We start from the raw sequence: 18,968 nt of genomic DNA on the forward strand, positions 1-18,968 counted from the left end.
TATATATGTGATGGAAAGTTATTTGGTCACAAAGAAGAGCAAAAATTGTATCATTTGCAGAATGGATAAAGAAAAAGTGGTTTATATACGCAATTATTTGGCTAAAGCATGTTCAGGTTGTGGGTAGGAATAAGTGGAAAGGCAAAAAGGGAGAGTATGGAAGAGAGTTAATTTGACCGAAGTATTTTGTATGTAAGAAGGAAAATAAAACAAAGAAGCTTATTTAAATTGGCCCAATAAGACAGAAGGGGGGATGAGAGAGGACTGACAGAAGAAAGGTGTTTGACTGGGAACACTGCTTTTATATTCAGAAACATCACAGTGAAAACCTGTATTACACACAATAAAAGCTAATAAAAATAGGAAAAGATAAATATTCATTGCAGATGATTTCTACATTGCATAGAAAAGAACTTCTTGCCTTTAGAATTCTCCATACTTTGAATGCTTCATTTGTTAAATTAACCTCTGTGGCCACTATACCAAGTCTACAATGCACAAATATAGTGGACACCCATACTTGGACTCGTAGTGAAGACAGAATACACAGAGGTGGAAACCGCGCTGTCTTTTGAATCCAGTGGCATGATTTTCCTTCTTGCAAGCATAAAAATGTCCAGGAAAAATATACAATTTATGTAACAAAAATGCTTTGCCAGAAGCAGCGAGAAGGGAGCCCTTTTTGCTCTCCTCAGATACTCACTCACTGTCTCGGTTCAAAACACAAAGGTGCTCTAGAAATGAAGAATGACAACCATGCTCTTCTGGAGAGGCTACAAATGACAAAAGGAAATGAATGGCTTGGGAAAGGCAGCCCAGTACAAAGGAAGACACTGCCATTGCTGTAGCACTCAATCACAGATGCCACTAACAGGATGTGGGCATTACCTGGGGACCACAGGCATCTAGGTTCAAAGGCTGGTGGAGGCAAGGTCCCAGGCGCAACACAGGCATATTCATCATCTTGATGTCTAGAAGGAAAGGGGGTCAGCTGGACCATAAAAGGCTGAGGCTGCTGCCAACTCCGCTCATGTTCAAGCTGTTAACATGCTCATGATCAAACTGCCTCTCTTTATGGTGTCAGTGGAACAGATCACAGTTATTTTATAGATTGGGAAAATGGTGCAACCAGTATTTCTGTTAACAATGGCTGGGGAAATGACCTCTTATTTTCCCAGGATGCTGAGGGCTCCAGCAACTCAGGTTGGAATGGAAACACCATTCCTGAAGCTGTGCCTGGGCCTAGATATACACTGTCTTTAAACAGTGTTTCACTACTCCCATGGAAATCTCTGAGGTCAGTGGTAAGATTTTTAGCTTCATTTTACAGATGTGGAATTCTGGCCTCTCCAAAGGCTGCCTATTATTAGGTAGTCAGTGTGAAGCTAGAGACGAAATAGCTTTCAAATTTCCTCTCCCACAGGGGTGACTTGGAGATTCAGATATAGAAAGAATTTCAGGACTGGCACTGGTGGTTCACACCTGGAATCCTAGCTCTTCACAAGGCTGAGACCTAAAAATCTTAGCGGAAACCTAAGCAAGAGAGTGAAGCAGAGTTGTACAACTACCTGTACACACACACACACACACACACACACACACACACACACTCACACACAGAGACAGACAGATAGATTAGATGGAAGAAAAAATGAAGAGATGAACAAGTCTGGAAGCTTGTTCTGGATTGTAGATGTTTGGATTGTAGATCTATTTTCAGATTTTGGAATGTTTACACACACAGTCCAAACATAAAATTCATTCATGCTTCATATGTTTTACTTTGTACACTTTGACTAAAGATACCTTTATGTAATGGGTTTTTAAAAATCAATTTTATCATTTTTCAAGGTATTTTGGTGTATATGTCATGTTAGTGCTCAAAAGGTTCCAGATTTTGGAACAATCTGGATTTGGGGGTTAGAATGTTCAACCTGCAGTGTCCAGTCTTCTGTGTCCGCCTCACTGGAAAAGCAAAATACCGGTCCGTCAGGGTGAACCATAGCCACATAGCTCTGCATGCTTTAAAGCAGAGCCTGGGAAAAGGCTCAGAAGGGTAGCAGCTCAGCTGTACTTCAGAAAGATAAATTCTACCACTGTTTACAGAAAGCCATGACCAGGAAAAGAGCAAAGATGTTTGAAATGCAGAACTAGTAGCCAAGTGCTAGGTATTCCCAAAGCCAGAGTTCCCCTAAGCATAACAAGGAAGCACATTGCTCTGTACTTTATATTGACTTGTTCATTATCTGTACAAGACCTCCATGAACTACATATTTTTAAATCACCATTTATCAGGAAGATTGGGTATTTCGTTCAAATTTACCCAGCTAGTGAATGACATGAGAGAGTAAGAAACGTATGGAAGTTAGACTAGTAACTTGTTAATCCTTTGTCTATTTGACTAGTGAACAAGATGTGTGGGGGAACAGGAGACTCCATAGGACTTTTGTAATTTTTTATTGGGCAAACTTGGTGCTGTAGTTTCAGAAAAATCCTTGGTTACGGGTTTAGTTCAATTTAAGTAAGTATAGGGATCCATTGTTATCTGGGAAAGATTGGTATCAGAATTCTCATGAATACCAAAACCCGAAGATGGTCAAATGCTTTATAAAAATACAATGTTATAGACTAGCATATAACCTATGCATGTACTTATTCATACTGCAAGTCATCTGTAGATTGCTTATCATATAGAAAACAATGCAAATAATACCTGCACAGTTGTAAAGTCACATTATATAAGGAATAATGGTAAGTAAAAACAATCTTTTCCCATATACCTTCAGTTAGTGATGTGGGAGATAGGGACAGCTGTCAATGTTAAATGCAATGTTAAATGCAATTATGGCTCTCCAATATCATATTAAATTAGCTGCACTTAAAACCAAACCATTGAAACAGAGGTTAAAAGTGAATAACAGGGGCGCTGGGCATCCAGTCATTCTAGTCTTTTCTCTATCACAGAGTTACAGTGTATATATGGACAAATCATTTCTCTAAAACCAGATTGAAGCTTTATCATATCTAAGGTTACATTAAACACTGGAATGCAAGGGACCAGACAAATATATTCTATGCATCAGTAACAAAATGGTTCCATCTACAGTGAGACTATCTCATCAGCTAATCTGACCTGCTATTTCCATGTATTGCTTTTTTTTTTTTTTTTTTTTAACAAGTCCTGGGGCTTGGACTCAGGGCCTGAGCACTGTCCCTGACTTCTTTTTGCTCAAGGCTAGCACTCTGCTACTTGAGCCACAGTGCCACTTCTGGCCATTCTCTATATATTTGGTGCTGAGGAATCGAACCCAGGTCTTCATGTCTAAGAGGCAAGCACTCTTGCCACTAGGCCATATTCCCAGCCCCTCCATGTACTGCTTATATACAGATATTTATGATTTCCCCTTAATATTTAAATACAGGTGATAAGAGGCATGCAAATGTCACCTACTATTTTCTTATCATAGGACTCTCCACTGCTGTAGGTTGTGGCCAGCGTAGATGAGCATTCTTCTAGGTACCAAGGTTTCTTTCCACTTTCTGCTGTGCTGCTGATGGAGATGGTGTAGATGCTGTTGGTGTAGCCATCACAAGAACAGTGGTCTTTGCTCCTCCCACCATTGCCAGATGCCCAGACAAACACAGAGCCAAGGCCTCTCCGCCCCTGTTCACAAAGAGAGAAAGCTAAATAATGGTATGGAAAGAGAGGGGGTCAGTGGCTCTAGATAAAGAGTAGATCAGAAACAGCAAGACAAAGTAAAATGTCTACAGGATGGGAATGATAGATTCAAGCTGCTTTTTGTGGGGAAGAACAGAAGCTCTTTCAGTCAACTAAAATGGACACAAAAGTACCTAAAGCAGTTAAAGCAGTTAAACAGTACAGCAAGGATTGATATTTATGAACTAGGCACCATTTAAAATGCTTTACATGAACTGGATTGAATTCTTCCAACTACCCTGTGAAATTAGTACAATTTTTACCCCATTGTGCAAATGAGGAATTGAGGTGCAGAAGTTAACTCATGTTGCTTTTTGTTGTTGTTATTGATCATGGGGCTTGAACTCAGGGCCTGAAATTCTCAGATCTCAGCCTCCTGAGTAGCTAGGATTACAGGTGTGAGCCACCAGTACCTAGCTTAACCCATGTGCTTAAGGTGATATAGCTGTTCCAGAGTAGAGCCAAAATTTGAATCTAGACGGCTAGAGTAGTTGGAATGTTATCAGTTATAACCACCATAGTTATAGAATGCGGTTTTAAATCTACTTATTTACCATAAAGTATGGGTTTTTTACCTCTCCAAATTCACATCCGAGGAGTATGTTATATATAAGGCTATGCATCTATACAGATTCCTACTATCAGTAAGCAACAGGAGCAGGTACTATGGAAATGCTTATAGAGACTATGTCTCTCTCATGCATGATGCATGACCTACTTACTAAGGGATGTTAGTGATTCAACTATAATAACAGAATTCCAAAGTCATGTAGGTTTGGGAACATACATGTTAAACAAATTAAGAAGGCTTCCTTATTGTAAAACTTCTTAAGATCTTTTGTAAGTGAATACTTATTATAAAACATAAGAGTGGGGTATTATCTACTGTAATTTACAAATACATTTGGCCATAAATTATTTTCTTTAACCAGATCTTTTCACTTGTTTCTTATAAGGCTAGGAGATAGTTATATCCTTTTGCCTACACATGGTAGCTTCAAGTGCTAACTAAGTAATAGATAGAAGCAAGACGAACACACATGTAAGAAGCCTTTATTTGGTTGTATAAAATATATTCAGGAGAAAATGCAGAAATAAGCCAAAATGAAGAGCCATTTGAACATTAATTCCTAAGAATTTGTTTGTTTTAAAGCTAGAAGGCATATTGGAGAACAGCTAGGCTAAACCCATTATTTTCTAGTTAGAATGTGAGAAACAAAGCCACAGTGCTGGTACTGGCTGAGCCTCTTCCTCCAACAGAGGAGGTGTCTGAAATGTTGTCTTGGATCTTCTAGAAGAAAAGCTAAAGAAAAAGAGCTGACAAGAAAACCCAGAGAGTATCCAGAATGAGACTTTTCCTGAACTTGCATCCTCAGAGATTGAGTAGTTAACAAATGATTTGACTAAACTTAACAAGGATTTCTTTGAAAAATGAAGCATGACCATACAATAATAGGAAGAGACAGAGACAAACAGATGAGCTTCCAGCTGCTGTTGTTGCTAGAGAGCTAAGCTTGGCTCACCATCCCTCACTGTGTAGATTGGTGACTGTATGCTTACATTTTTAAATTTTTATTAAAGAAGTATAAAATAATTTAGTTTTAACACATTTAAAGTGCTATTATTTAATAGTATGGTTACAAATGTAGGATATAAAAAGATACAAGATGGTATTGAGAAAAAGATGCTTATTTATGTATGTGTGTGCGTGTATATGCACACATGTGTGAGACTGTGTGTGAATGTTTATGTGTATATTCATGCAGAAGTCCATATGCTTAAAATTATATGCATGAGCTTATCTTTTTTGTTTTTTGTGGGGGGGTAGATCATGGGCTTGAACTCAAGGCCTGGGCATTGTCCCTTAGCCTCTTTTGCTCAAGGTTAGTGTTCTGCCACAAGAACGAAAGTGCCACTTATGGCTATTTCTAAGTAGTTTATTGGAGATAAGAGTCTCACATACTTCCCTACCCAGGTTGGCTTCGAACTGCAATCCTCAGTTCTCAGCCTCCTGAGTAGCTTGGATTACAGGCTTGATCTACCAGCGCCCAGTGCACGAACCTATCTTACAGGGATACTGTGTCTTTCCTGCTTGCTAAGATTAAACTTCTATTTTGAATTTTATACCAAGTTTCCATGATTTTAAATTATCTTTATAGATAGCCAATCACTAGTTCCTCTCTTAAGAGAGGAAACACAGGGGCAATTCTTTTTTCTTTTCTTTTCTTTTTTTCATTCCTGGGGCTTGAACTCAAGGCCTGAGCATTGTCCCTGGCTTCTTTTTGCTCAATGCTAGCATTCTGTCACTTGAGTCCCAGCACCGTTTCGGGTTTTTTCTGTGTATGTGGTGCTAAGGAGTCAAACCCAGGGCTTCATGCATGCTAGACAGGCAAGCACTCTACTGCTAAGCAAGCACTCTACCACTAAGCCATATTCCCAGCCTGACAGGGGCAATTCTTAAGAGATAAATTTGCAGTATGATCAACATGGGTTTTAGCCATAGAAGATCTGGAAACTTGCTATGTGTCAAGCACTGTAAAAACATGATTCTGCATGATCCCAGTTTGTATTATCCTAATTTTACAGATAAGCAAATATGTCTCAGAATATCAGAGACAGAAATCAAGCAAATATCCAAAGTATGGTCCATTAACTCTCACAACAGAATTTTTCTGGGGCAAAACAAGAAGTGTTCATCAGCCAACTGTCTTCTTTGTTACTGAATGTTGGCATTAGAATCTAACAGCAATCAGCCCCACATCCTCTCCAGGTGGCAGAACTAGGGATGATTTTTATAAAAAGCATGCCACTCTTCCCTTGAGCATAGCTACATTGGGCATCTGTTGAGCCAGAATCTCCAAAGAAATAATAACTCTACAGGCTGCTAGCATGGTCATCCTCTAATGGCCTACCCACAGACAACATGACCAGGGAGGTATAACTACATTCCCATGGTGTCCAATGGTCATCCACTAGGTTGAGAGACCCAGTAAACAAAGAAAACAAAGGCTGGGTTGAAAACTCCTCTTCCTGACATAGATCATATTCCTGTTTTAAACTGGTACTTTGAGGGAAATCTCAGAGGACAGTGTGGGCACATTAACCATCCCCAGGTCTGAAAAGAGTTCAGGAGAAGGGAGTCACTGGGGCTGGAGACCAAGTGCTTCTAAGACTTGGTCCTGGGCCACATACAAAAGCAGGGAGATTGGTAGGTTCATAGAAACTAAGACCCCACCCCTTTGGCATCTCATACCTATTTCTAGCTGGAAGCCAGTGGACCTGGATGTCTAAAGACAGACTAGGGAGATCAGTACTCTGAGTATGGAGCTTGTGGGTAGAAGGGAAGAGGAGATCTAAAGTCCCTTAAGGAGAAATATTTAGCATATTACCAAATAAAATTCCCCCACTCCGCCCAATTCCTATGTAAAAAATTTTTATAGCTCACTATGTCTGTATTTCTAGATAAGGCCTTTAATGTAACTAAAATCAAGTGAACTTGTCAGTGGGCATGATAGGGCTGGATTTCTGAAAAAAGGGGGGAAGACACATGGGTATTTTTGTCTCTCTCTCTCTCTCGCTCGCTCCCTCCCTCCATTCTCCACTCTACCTCTAAGAATGAAGTTAAAGAGGACGGCAGGCCAGTAGAAAAGGTAGCTCCCTATATGTCAAGGTGAGAGGCTGTACCAGAACTCTGCTCTACCACTACTTTGACTTTGGACTGAGAGAAAATCATTTTCCGTTGCTTGATCCACCCAGTCAGTGTTATTCTATCAGGCAGCCCTAGCTGACAAATACAAGGAGAGAATAGGGATAAACTGTGACTTGCCCTTATCAGGGCTGAAGAATAGATTGACATCATCATTATCCTATCTACAAAGGAATCTGACATAGATGCCCTTGTGTGATTTATGATCAAAGTCCCAAAAGTAAATAGACTGAATTTGTGAGCTGGAAAAAAAAAAGCCAAACACACACACACAAAAAACAGCTGCTAAAGATCTATGTGGTTAAGTTAATGTGAAACAATTAGTAATGCACAAGGGGTTTGAATTAGTATAAAATATGCAGAAACCAAAACATATTTGACTTAAAAGAAAACCTGGACATTTCTCCAAAATGCTGAGTAATCTGAGAATTAAGCCTGATATGGGAGGTGGGGAGAAGCAAAGGTATACAGAGTGTTATAAAGAAAAAGGATCTTGAGGTGTATTTTTTCCAGAAGTATAGGAAATAATAATATTTTCTGGGTTGAAATAATATGACTGCAATTCCTTAAATATTGTCTGGTATGGATAAAAAAGCCTCACTTAATTGAGTGCAAAGTTAAAAATTAATAAACTAAAGGCAGAATATATTATGAAACCCATGCCAGATTCTTTGACCCAAACACTAAGTAGCCTTTTTCAATGAGTTTCTAAATGTGCACATGTTGTTGTTGCTTTTAATGTATGGCTTAAAAAATCAATTTATATAACCCCATAAGCATTGTTATTAAAAGATAAAAAGAAAGTGGTTTTTCCTAAGGCTCTGAAAGTCAGAAAAGGCCATTGTATTGGTTTGCTAATTAAATCATGCATCCCAAGACAGGTTTGTGAGCTAAAGAGAATGGTAGAATTAAACTATATTTTTGTTGTTGGTAAAATGGTGTAAACATTTTTTAGCTAGTAGACTTAAGTATGAAATTTTATTATTACTTTCTTTTTAAACATTGCTTAGTTGTCTTAAAGGGTTATAAATAAAATGATGGAGCATTCTTGCAATATATAAAAGAGGCAGAAAGGCCAGGCGCCAGTGACTCATGCCTGTAATCCTAGCTACACAGGAGGCTGAGGATAATGGTTCAAAGCCTGCCCAGGCGGTGATACCCTTACCTCCAATAAAGTACTCAGAACAAGCCAGAAATGATACTGTGGCTCAAGTGGTAGAGTGCTAGCCTTGAGCACAAAGAGGCTCAAGGACAGTGCCAAGAAACTGAATTAAAGTCCCAGAATCAGGACAAAAAAAGGAGGCAGAAAGATGGCATGAATTCTAGTATGGTAATTAAGAACAACACTTACAGTATATATGTTATGTGGATTTTTGAAGATTAGAAACCTAGGAAACATTAAGTAATATGCCCTATGTAATTTAACCCTAACATGGTATAAACAAGAAGTAGAGATTTCAAGTGTGATTGGACCATTTGTATGGTGATAAAAAGAGACAATAGTTTAGAAAATAATTTTTATTTATCTATAAAATCGTAGGATGTCAGCAGCCTGAACACTCAGTTCTCTGAAGACCTATGCTGCTCCTCTCCCCATATTTAGTGAGCTATCAACCTTCAGGATAGTGTACATTCCTTTCTGAAAGTTCTTACACATACCATGATTGTTCTTTTTTCCATAGTGCATGGATACAGAACTCCCAGAAATAAATGGGGGAGGTTGAGGAGAATCTAATTATGTGGTAGCTGAGAGAAGAAGAGAGGATTGTTCCTCTTTCTAAGGCTCAAGGACATTCTGAATAGAATTTCCAAACTAAAACTCATTCTTTCACAAAGCAGGGTTCATTGAAGACAATAGATGTGGTTGGTTTAGAAATAAACATATAGGCAATCCACCAAAAACCAAAGCAAAATGTCTTTAGAAATTATCTTAGCATTCAAGTGAAATGAACTCCATGTTATGGAAACAATTGTTATATCACTGTTGTAACTACTTTCAACATGCTATGGGTAATCGTAGCTTCTATTGTTGATGATCTTTTTGTATCACCTTCCTGTGGTGTACCTGCACTATCTCTGTATCTTATCTGAGTACATTGGAAACTGTGTATACTGGTATTAGAACTAGGAAACTGAAAGGGAATACCAAAATTGAGAGACACAGGGTAAAAAAGACAAACGACTACAAAAGTAATACTCGCAAAACTGTTTGGTGTAAATGAACTGAACAACTCATGGGGGGGAAAGGGAGAGGGGGAAGGGGGAGGGGGAGGGGGGAATGAGGGAGGAGGTAACAAACAATACAAGAAATGAATCCAATGCCTAACGTATGAAACTGTAACCTCTCTGTACATCAGTTTGACAATAAAAAAATTTTAAAAAAGAAATTATCTTAGAATTCATACAAGATGTTTGATTCACAATCCTAAAATATATTGCTACTGGAAGCAATTTTACTAATCTTTTCAATCATTGTCACCCATTGGAAAAATGACAAAATATGAACCAGAAATGAGACCAGAAAAAGACAAGTCAGCAATGAAACACAGGTCAGGAATCAGTAGCTGCTCTGCTCCCAGTGACTTAGAGGCTAAACTAGACTAACTGGGTTGAGAAAGCTCTCGTTGCATGCGCACAGAGAACTAAATCACTGCATAGATGCAATGAACCATCTGTGGGATAAGAGATTACTAAACCTTTTTTTTTAAATATTGTTATTAAGGTAATGCACAGAGAGGGTACATGAGTACATTTCTTTTGTGGAGAATGTTACCCCTTTCTTTACTTTCCCTCAGTTTGCTCCTTCTGTCCCTACCCATGAGTTGCATAGCTCATTTTCCACATAGTGTTTACTGAGTATTATGCCTGCATTTATTCATCTTTCCTCTCTCCATTTCTGTCCTGTACTTGACCCCCATCGACAGATAAAGAACAAACAAAATACAACAACCATACAACCAACAACAACAACAAGAAGATGACTAAGTCTTATTTGTTTCTTTAGTCAGTTCATCTGAGTAAGATAAAACATGGAAATTAATTATACAAAAGTGAATTAGACCCAGGGAATACAAGAGGCAACTCTTTCTGCCCTACCAAGGGACTTGAGTAACATAGGCACGAGATGTTTCCAAATAAGAGATTTGTTTTTGAGGGTTAGGAACCTGGAAGATACATGATACTCATGCCAGAAAACTATCCTGTAACAAGCAACTAAGTTTCTGACTAGCAAATTTTCACCCAGAAAATGAGTATGTGCGACTCTTATTTTTCACAATCTACTTTGCAGGCATCACAACCCATGCGAGGAGGACACGAGCTTCATGGGATTTTGCTTCTAGTTCCAGGATTTTTTTTTTAATATATATATTTTTTTACTCTGCACTGAGAACAATTAAGGTAAGCAGAGGAACAACTTTTTATAGTTAAAAACCAGACTGTCTTTGAGCTGGCTTACAATAATTCTAAGGAAGTAAGGTTGTTAGCTAAATTATGCAACTGAAGGACATGATATTGGGCAAGACGAAAGACAAGCTCAAAAACCAAAATATCGTATATTTTCACTCATATGAGAAAACTAGACCTAAGAAAACTACGTATTATTGGGTGTAGGGACTAGGAGAAAGTAAAGGAGTGGGTGACATGGTTTAAAACAAAAAGTGATGTACTCATTAACTGATTTATGAAACAGTCATTCCTCTGTACAACACTTCAATGATAACAGCAAAATTAATTTTGAAAACATCCATATTTTGGACATGCACTTGTGTGTATATTTGTGAATATCAGAACATTGGCTGCTTGTGCTGCTCCTGTGACCCTAAGCTAAACGCAGTGAAAGGAAGCTCCAAACCTGCACAGACTTGACTGACAAAAAGCAATGTATAAGACTGTCTTCATCATTCTTATTCTATGCTACTTGGCCCTAAAAGGGATGGAGGATAAAAAAGATTAAATATGCACATATACTTTTGGGGAAGGGGGGGGCAGAACCATTGGAAGTGGAACAAAAGCTTTTGTGAACATCAAGTTAAATTCCTGTCTTTTACTATATCACCCTGTCTTCTTCCTGCCCCAAATCTTTCTTTTCAGTCCTACAACAACTTATTCTGTCTTCTAATTTTCTTTGCATACCACTGGCTAGTAAGCCAGGCATTATGAAGTAATTTATAATGTTCTTTTGACATTTTAATAATACACTGAAAATAGTAGATGCAGTTATAAGGAACCATATTTAATTTTATATAACCATACACAAATGAAAATCCATTTTATATGCTTTCCAAGCATACCAAATGCAAATGAAGTTGGCTTCACTTTTAAAGGAATAGAGAATCCAATGATAATTATGAAATCACTTGCTTGACAACTGTTATGAGAATTTCCAGTAAAATGAAAATGTCTTGCCAGGCACCAGTGGCTCATGCCTGTAATACTAGCTACACAGGAAATTGAAATCTGAGGATTAGGGTTCAAAGCCAGCCTTTGCAGACATTTTGGGAATTTCTGAACTACAATTAATCAGCAAAAAGCCAGAAGTAAAATGAGGCTCCAGTGGCAGAACACCAGATTTGAGGGAAAAGGCCAAGCAAAACTGAGTTCCTGAGTTCAAACCCAATACTAGAACAATAATGACAACAAAAGATAGTTTCTTTGTATGTTTTCATTTAAATTGACTTAACTAAAAAATGCCCAATTTTAAGTGTTATGTGCAACGTCCATAAGTGACTAAAGTCAGAGGTCCTAAATGGGATTTTATTTCAGTTTTCAAAAGTCATCCTTGGAGATTGTGAGATACCCGATCAAAACTAGCTGAAAGAAGTACACCGAACTCCTCTGTACATCATCTTTATAACAATAAAGAATTTTAAGAAAAAGAAGAATTCATTGTACTCATGAATTAACAGGTTGAACTGAAACCTCTTTGTATACCTGTTTAAAAATGATGATGATAAAATATAATAATCAGTGCTGCAAATACAGGATGTCCTGCTAATTTCAAGTTACTAAGAAAACAGCTACCTTTATTTTTGTGGTGTGAAAGAGTAGTTTAAAATATTCATTCATTAAAGCCTTAGTAGAAATGATTCTGTTTTAACAGATGTTCTTTCCATACTAGGGTTGAACTGAGGGCTTGCACTCATATTTTTAACATGGATCTGTGTCCTTTTTCCCTTCTCCCTTCTCTCCTCTTCCTCCTCCCCTCCCCTTTCCTGTTTTGATGGTACTGGGGAAGAAATTGTTCCCTTTACTTTATTTTTCAGTTTACTTTTACCTAGGCCAGCCTCAGGTCATTATCCTCCCATTATCACTTCCCAGTAGTTGGAGTCATAGCTATCACCTACCTCATATGGCCCTTTAACATGGCTTATTACACTTTATCACAAAAGTGCATAGTAGTGTGACATTAGCTTATGACAGCATATTAAAAGAGTAGATTTCTTTCCTTTCAGTTTTTTTTTTACAGCATAACTAGAAAAAATAGTCTTTCATAAGGACAGAATAGTAGCTGGGTGCTGGTGGCTCATGCCTACAATCCTAGCTAGTTAGGAGGCTGAAATAAAAGGATTAAGGTTTGAAGCTAGCATAGGTAGGAAAATCTGTAAGACTCTTACCTCAAGTTGAACACCAAAGAAGCCAGAAGTGGAGATGTAGCTCAAATTGATAGAGCTCTAGCCTTGAACACAAAAACTCAAGGACATTGCCTGGGTCCTGAGTTCAAGCCCAAGAGCAGCACCCCAAACCCCTCCTCAAAATAATAGAATAGCTATAACCAAAGATTATGTATTTTACTAATAGAAGTAAATATACATGCTTCTGCCCAATAATTTTACTTCTATTAACCTTTGGGTATTCTGTATATCCAGAAACTTTACATAAAAATTTGAAGTTAACACTAGGGGGAGAAGCAAAGGGGGAGGGGGGGGGAAATTTGGGAGGAGGTAACAAATTGTACAAGTAATGTACCCACTGCCTTACGTATGAAACTGTAACCCCTCTGTACATCACTTTGACAACAAATAAGCAATTATTAAAAATTTTGAAGTTAAACAATGATGAATATTATATAAAGATGGATATCTAAGAGATCAATTTTATGAAATTCTAAATTTCTTCAAAGGAAACTGAGAAAATAAAGTAATCAGATCCAATCAGAGGAAAACTAGAAAGTGATTTATCAGATCCAATTGGAGGTTGAGCTAGAACCAAAGCACACTTGGTCCTTTCTCATCCAGTTAATTAGCATTAACACTGGATGCTACAAAAACTAAATAATGCATCTCAGGTAAAAGTAGTTGCTTAACAGTTATGGATTAAACAAATTAACCTCCTTCTCTTCCTTCACAATTAAACAATTAAGAATTAAAAACAAATTGCCTGCTTATACCATCCTATTTCTGGTCCATTCTTACTGGTCAGTCCAGTATTTTGTCTTGTTTTACACTTCACCCTCCCTTGACACAGAATTCTCAGCAAGACTCCAGGAACCTTAAAAAGCAACTAGAACTGGGGAAGAGAAAGGGAATATCAAAATTGAGAGACAAAGGACAAAAAGACAAACCATTCCAAAAGCAATACTTTCAAAACCATTTGGTATAAATCAACTGCACAACTCTTGAGAGGGGAAGGGGGAGGGAGAGGGGGGAAATGAGGGAGGAGGTAACAAGTTGAACAAGAAATGTACTTACTCACTGCCTGACATATGAATCTGTCATCCCTCTGTACCACACTTTGATGATGAAAAAAGTTTAGAAGAAGAAAAAGCACACACTTTGATGATGAAAAAAGTTTAAAAGAAGAAAAAGCAACAAGCATTTTCATGATAAAGGTATGGTAATTGGCCAGGAGTCAGTGGCTCATGCTTGTAATTCTAGCTACTCAAAAAGCTGAGATTTGAGGATTGTGAATCCAGGCTGGCTTAGATAGAAAAGTCCATCTTATCTCCAATTAACTAACAAAAAAGCTGGAAGGGGATAGAGAGCCAGCCTTGGGAGAAAAGCCAAGGACAGCTGGGACTATAAGTTCAAGAATCACTACTAGCAAGAAACAAATAAACAAAAAAAATATATGATGTTTAAACATAATCATATATTCAAACTGACATATGCACATATATATGGAAACATCAGTTGGTACACTATTCATGTGCACATATTTTGTTTTTTAAACACCCATTAAAAATAAACTTAATTGCCAAGTGCCAGTAGCTCATGCCTGTCATCATATTCAGAAGCCTGAGATCTGAAGACTGTGATTCAAAGCTAACCTGGGTAAATACATACATACATATATACATATATACATACATACATACATACATATATACATACATACATACATACATGAGACTCTTATCTCCAGTTAAATACCAAAAAGCCAGAAATAATGCTATGGCTAAAAAAGGTAGAGCGCTGGACTTAAGCACAAAAGCTCAAAGACCACACCCAGACCCTGAATTTAAGCCCCAGGACTGGCACCAAAATAAATAAATAAATAAACTTTAAAAAGACCCAGTGATGGTTGAGAATGCTGAAAGGGGAAACATGGATCAAGACACACTGTATTTATAAACAGCTTTGCTGAATGGCAACTCTGTTGTCAATCTATTTATGATAAAATACTCAAAAATGAATAAGAATAAAAAAATTTAAAAAACCCCAGGTTATGATTCTTCTGGTGACTGCCACAGATCCATGCTTTGAGTTGCTCTCCCAGTGTGTTCAGATGGAAAACATTAAAGGGAAAGAGAAGCAAGCAGTCTGGGGCTCTCAATTTCTCATTCCAAACAACAACAACAACAACATACACCCATGTCATATGTTCTGTAAAATAATCATAGTCAATAAGTCATAGCATCAACACATCTGTTTTGGGTAAGGAGTCATCCAGCATTCCCTTTTATTTATTTATTTTAAAGCCATTGTCAAATGTGCCAAAAATATCTACCTGTTGGATCATCCCAGAAAAAGGCTAAATGATACACAGACTTCTGGAGAACCAGGTTTATGAAACTGAGAGGGCCATTTCCAATAGTAATAAGAAGTACCAATTTTGAGTACCAACTGCTCTGAAATATACTGTAACTTTTAAATTTACAGGGAAGGAGTAATATTTTTAAAATTCCTTTCATAGAGACTACCAACATTTATTATCAACAAAGGCATGAGAGGAATTTACTATAAATGTTTGAAAAGCCACTGACTTGGAAAGGAGAACAGAGGGATATGCCAGTAATGATGAAGTTTGTATTCTTCTCTAAGTTAGCTTTAGATTATGGAATTCTCACTGTGAATCAATTCCAACTGCGGGCTCAGCTCTGAAGGAGAAAGCAAGTTACCCTTCTATTAGCCCCACAAGGGGCTTGAGTGATAACAAAGGCCTCTAGTACATAAAGCAATAATCTTGACCTTACATGGGGCAGCTCATGACATTTCTGAAAGAGAAATTTAACTCAATACATTTTCTACCCACAATCCTGTCATAAGTGAAAACAAACTATACTTTCAAAAACATTACAACAGGTATTAGGCTTATAACACTAAGGTAAACAGTCTGGTGCTATTCAAGATTCATCCACCATTACCTTTCCTTTGGTTGCTGTAATGGCTTCATAAATTGACTATTGTCACAGCCTTTTCTTGGGGAAATGGAAGTAACGGCAACTTAGTGACTTGTCATCTCTGGTCAATCAGCTAGATATGGGTGAACTGCCAAACATTTATAGGTCAGTGTTCTCCGTAATATCCCAAAGCAATTGCCTGGATGCTAAGATCCCTGGAATTCAGAGGCAAGCATGCTCTTTATTATTGACTAGACACAGATGGCTCTATCTGTCCTATGCAATTGTAAGGAGGCAAAGAGCTCATGTTTCAAACAAAGATCTGATATGGGATTATAGTAATAATTTGGGATGACATTACTATGTTTGCCAAGACTCAGCTAACAAATTTGTGAATGTTTGTATGAGGCCAGTTCTCATGCCTAGTTCAATGAGCCATCTAGCTATTATCCAAAACAATGTCTAGAATCCTAAGCAATGTTTAGAATGTTTACAATCCATAATATTTGAAATCCTAGGTCAGACTGTATTCATCAAACATGATGAAATGGGCCCAGACAAAGAGGACTAAAATCTGTGAAAGAACACATAGACATTCTCTGTTTGAATGGTATCAGGTTACTACAATTTGTCCATGTTTATTACAGGTAGAAATGGCTCCATCTATTCTTCTCTTCAACTCTGTCAAAACTATGTTTTCAACTGGACATATAGAATTACAAACATGTGGAATTGCAATGACCTTAACCTGATTGGATCTTTGTATACTTTTTAATCTTCTACTGAAAGGGACATCCATGTCACAGCAGAACAACTGTGGAGTTTATTTTCCTCTCAGCTAGCCTAGCAGTCACTATTAACAGGAAAACAAAATGAAAAGAAAAGTGGTCAGTCATTGATACCATGCTAATTCAGGAACAGGACAGTCTAACAGGGATTTGCCAAAGTTAATTTAAGTACTCATAGAATTACTAAAATATTTCTAGGCTAAAACTAAAAATGAGGTAGCAATAAATATTTCAAATTTTCACCTAGGTAAGGCTACCATAAATTGTGCTGTTTCCCATAAAAATGTACCATAACTCAGATTAATATAGTAGTCAAAATCTAATTTGGTTGTGGTTATTACAAGATGTGACACTACACATATATTTATGAAAGTCACATTGTTTCTTTGTTTCTGAAATATATGGGCATTATATTGTATATATTTGGCACTGTAATCCTTAGCTTCCCAGACGTTCAAAATACAGAGTTATAGGAGGATGTAGTTAAATCCTGAGAAAGGATTTTTAAAAAACAAATGACAAACTATAGTTAAAATGAATTCTCATTAAGTGGAACCAATTTCAAATAAGCTCCCTTGTCTACTATTGCATACCTCTATATCATTTCCAAGTTTAACACTCAACAACTAATTTAACAGCAACTGTCATTTATTAAAATGCAAATATGTGCCAATCTTGATACAGCTGGTGTCTATTAGATAAAAACACATCTCTCTCAGGTGGAGGTGGTTAATTTTATTATGATTATGTATTATTGCTGTTTTTAGTTATGCAATCCCATTATGCCTCATCTATCTTCTCTTGCTAAACATATGCCTTTTATTTAAGGGTAGAAAAGGGGTGCGTGTGTGTGTGTGTCTAATAGACACTAATAGACACTAATAGAGTAAAGAACAACCTTCCTTCAGATTGTAGAAAATAATCCGATTATCCAATCCAATCTAAAAATCTGGTGAATTCGATAACTGATCTCTACCAGGAAGGAAAATTAATAATCAGGGCTATCATAAAACCCTCAAGAACCAGACACATGCAACAGATGCCCATCAAATACCAGGGTTTCCATCCTAAACCAGGAATTTAAGAGTGAGGTTGGGATGACAACCACAATTCCATTAAGTAAAGAGATTAATGGCTTGATTTTACTCACTCTTTTTTGCCTATCCTTAACATTGGTTCTTTTCCTTTATGAATTCCTTTATGCTTTTGTTGACACTTGCAAGGCCAAACAAAGAAAACAAACAAATGATCTGGACTGGAACTTCATATTTATCCCAAATGATAAAGCAAATAAATACTCTGTGATCCATTCTTAAAACATCCATACTGAGCTACTTCATTTTTCCAAGGAAATATAAAGACAAATGCCAATCAAGTGCTGGGCAAATAATGGGTATTTAAGAAAGATTCCTTGAGTAAAATAAGAGACTTTACTCATCACAAAAAAGATTAAATGTCAAGGTTCTTGCTCTTTTTTGCAAAGAATGTTATTGACTACACTTACAGGAAATTATGAAATGCTGTCAATGAGTTAGACACCTGCTGATGAATATCAAGTGCAGCAAGCCTTATTAAAGTTTAATAATTCAAATGGGACGGCAAGATGATTCCAAGGCAACTGGACTGTGTTACAATAAGCTTTGCTAAATGCTGGTTATTCTGCCCTTACCAGAGTGGTAAAGCTAAAGAGCTTGGGGAGTTGGCTCACATTTTATTTAGAACATTTTTTTTCTTCATCCCATAGCAAGTCTCCTATGACAAAGGCTGTGTGAATCATCATTCTGTGACCTAGCTAAGTCTCTGGGGGAAAAAAAAAAAACAGCCATACTGACTACCACCTAGCTAAGTCCCTGGCAATTACAGCCACACTATCACCCAGCTACGTCCCTGGATAATTACAGCCACAATGATTGCCACGTAGCTAAGTACGTGAAAATGCCATCCACACTGCCTGTATCTTAAATGTAATCAGGAATAGATGGACAAATAAGTCTATCTCCCAAAGAAAACCTTTTGGGCTCTGGGTTTCTTGTTTTGCCTGAAAACCTCATCCACTTTTATCTAAAATATTGTCAATGGGCACACACTTGTTTCATAGCATCATTTTCCTATTTAAAACTGACTGGGGGGCTGGGGATATAGCCTAGTGGCAAGAGTGCCTGCCTCATATACACGAGGCCCTAGGTTCGATTCCCC

The 18,968-nt window shown here is 37.5% G+C and overlaps 1 protein-coding gene and 1 long non-coding RNA gene across 7 annotated transcripts in view; one reads left to right on the top strand and one right to left on the bottom strand.

Annotated features, from left to right (window-relative positions):
• Positions 1–18,968, bottom strand: part of Pcsk5 (proprotein convertase subtilisin/kexin type 5) — a 411,976-nt gene that overhangs the window by 226,932 nt on the left and 166,076 nt on the right. For all 6 annotated transcript variants that reach the window (XM_048332196.1, XM_048332181.1, XM_048332173.1 and 3 more), the window contains one exon: positions 3,452–3,664. In XM_048332196.1, the coding sequence (XP_048188153.1) occupies positions 3,452–3,664 (213 nt within the window). The remainder of the gene's footprint in view (positions 1–3,451; positions 3,665–18,968) is intronic.
• Positions 7–18,620, top strand: LOC125340571. The gene is made up of 3 exons (XR_007208780.1): positions 7–17; positions 9,283–9,287; positions 17,658–18,620. It is a non-coding gene; the product is annotated as an uncharacterized LOC125340571 (long non-coding RNA).

Source organism: Perognathus longimembris, chromosome 1, assembly GCF_023159225.1.
Source record: "Perognathus longimembris pacificus isolate PPM17 chromosome 1, ASM2315922v1, whole genome shotgun sequence".
Classification (NCBI taxonomy): Eukaryota; Metazoa; Chordata; class Mammalia; order Rodentia; family Heteromyidae; genus Perognathus; species Perognathus longimembris.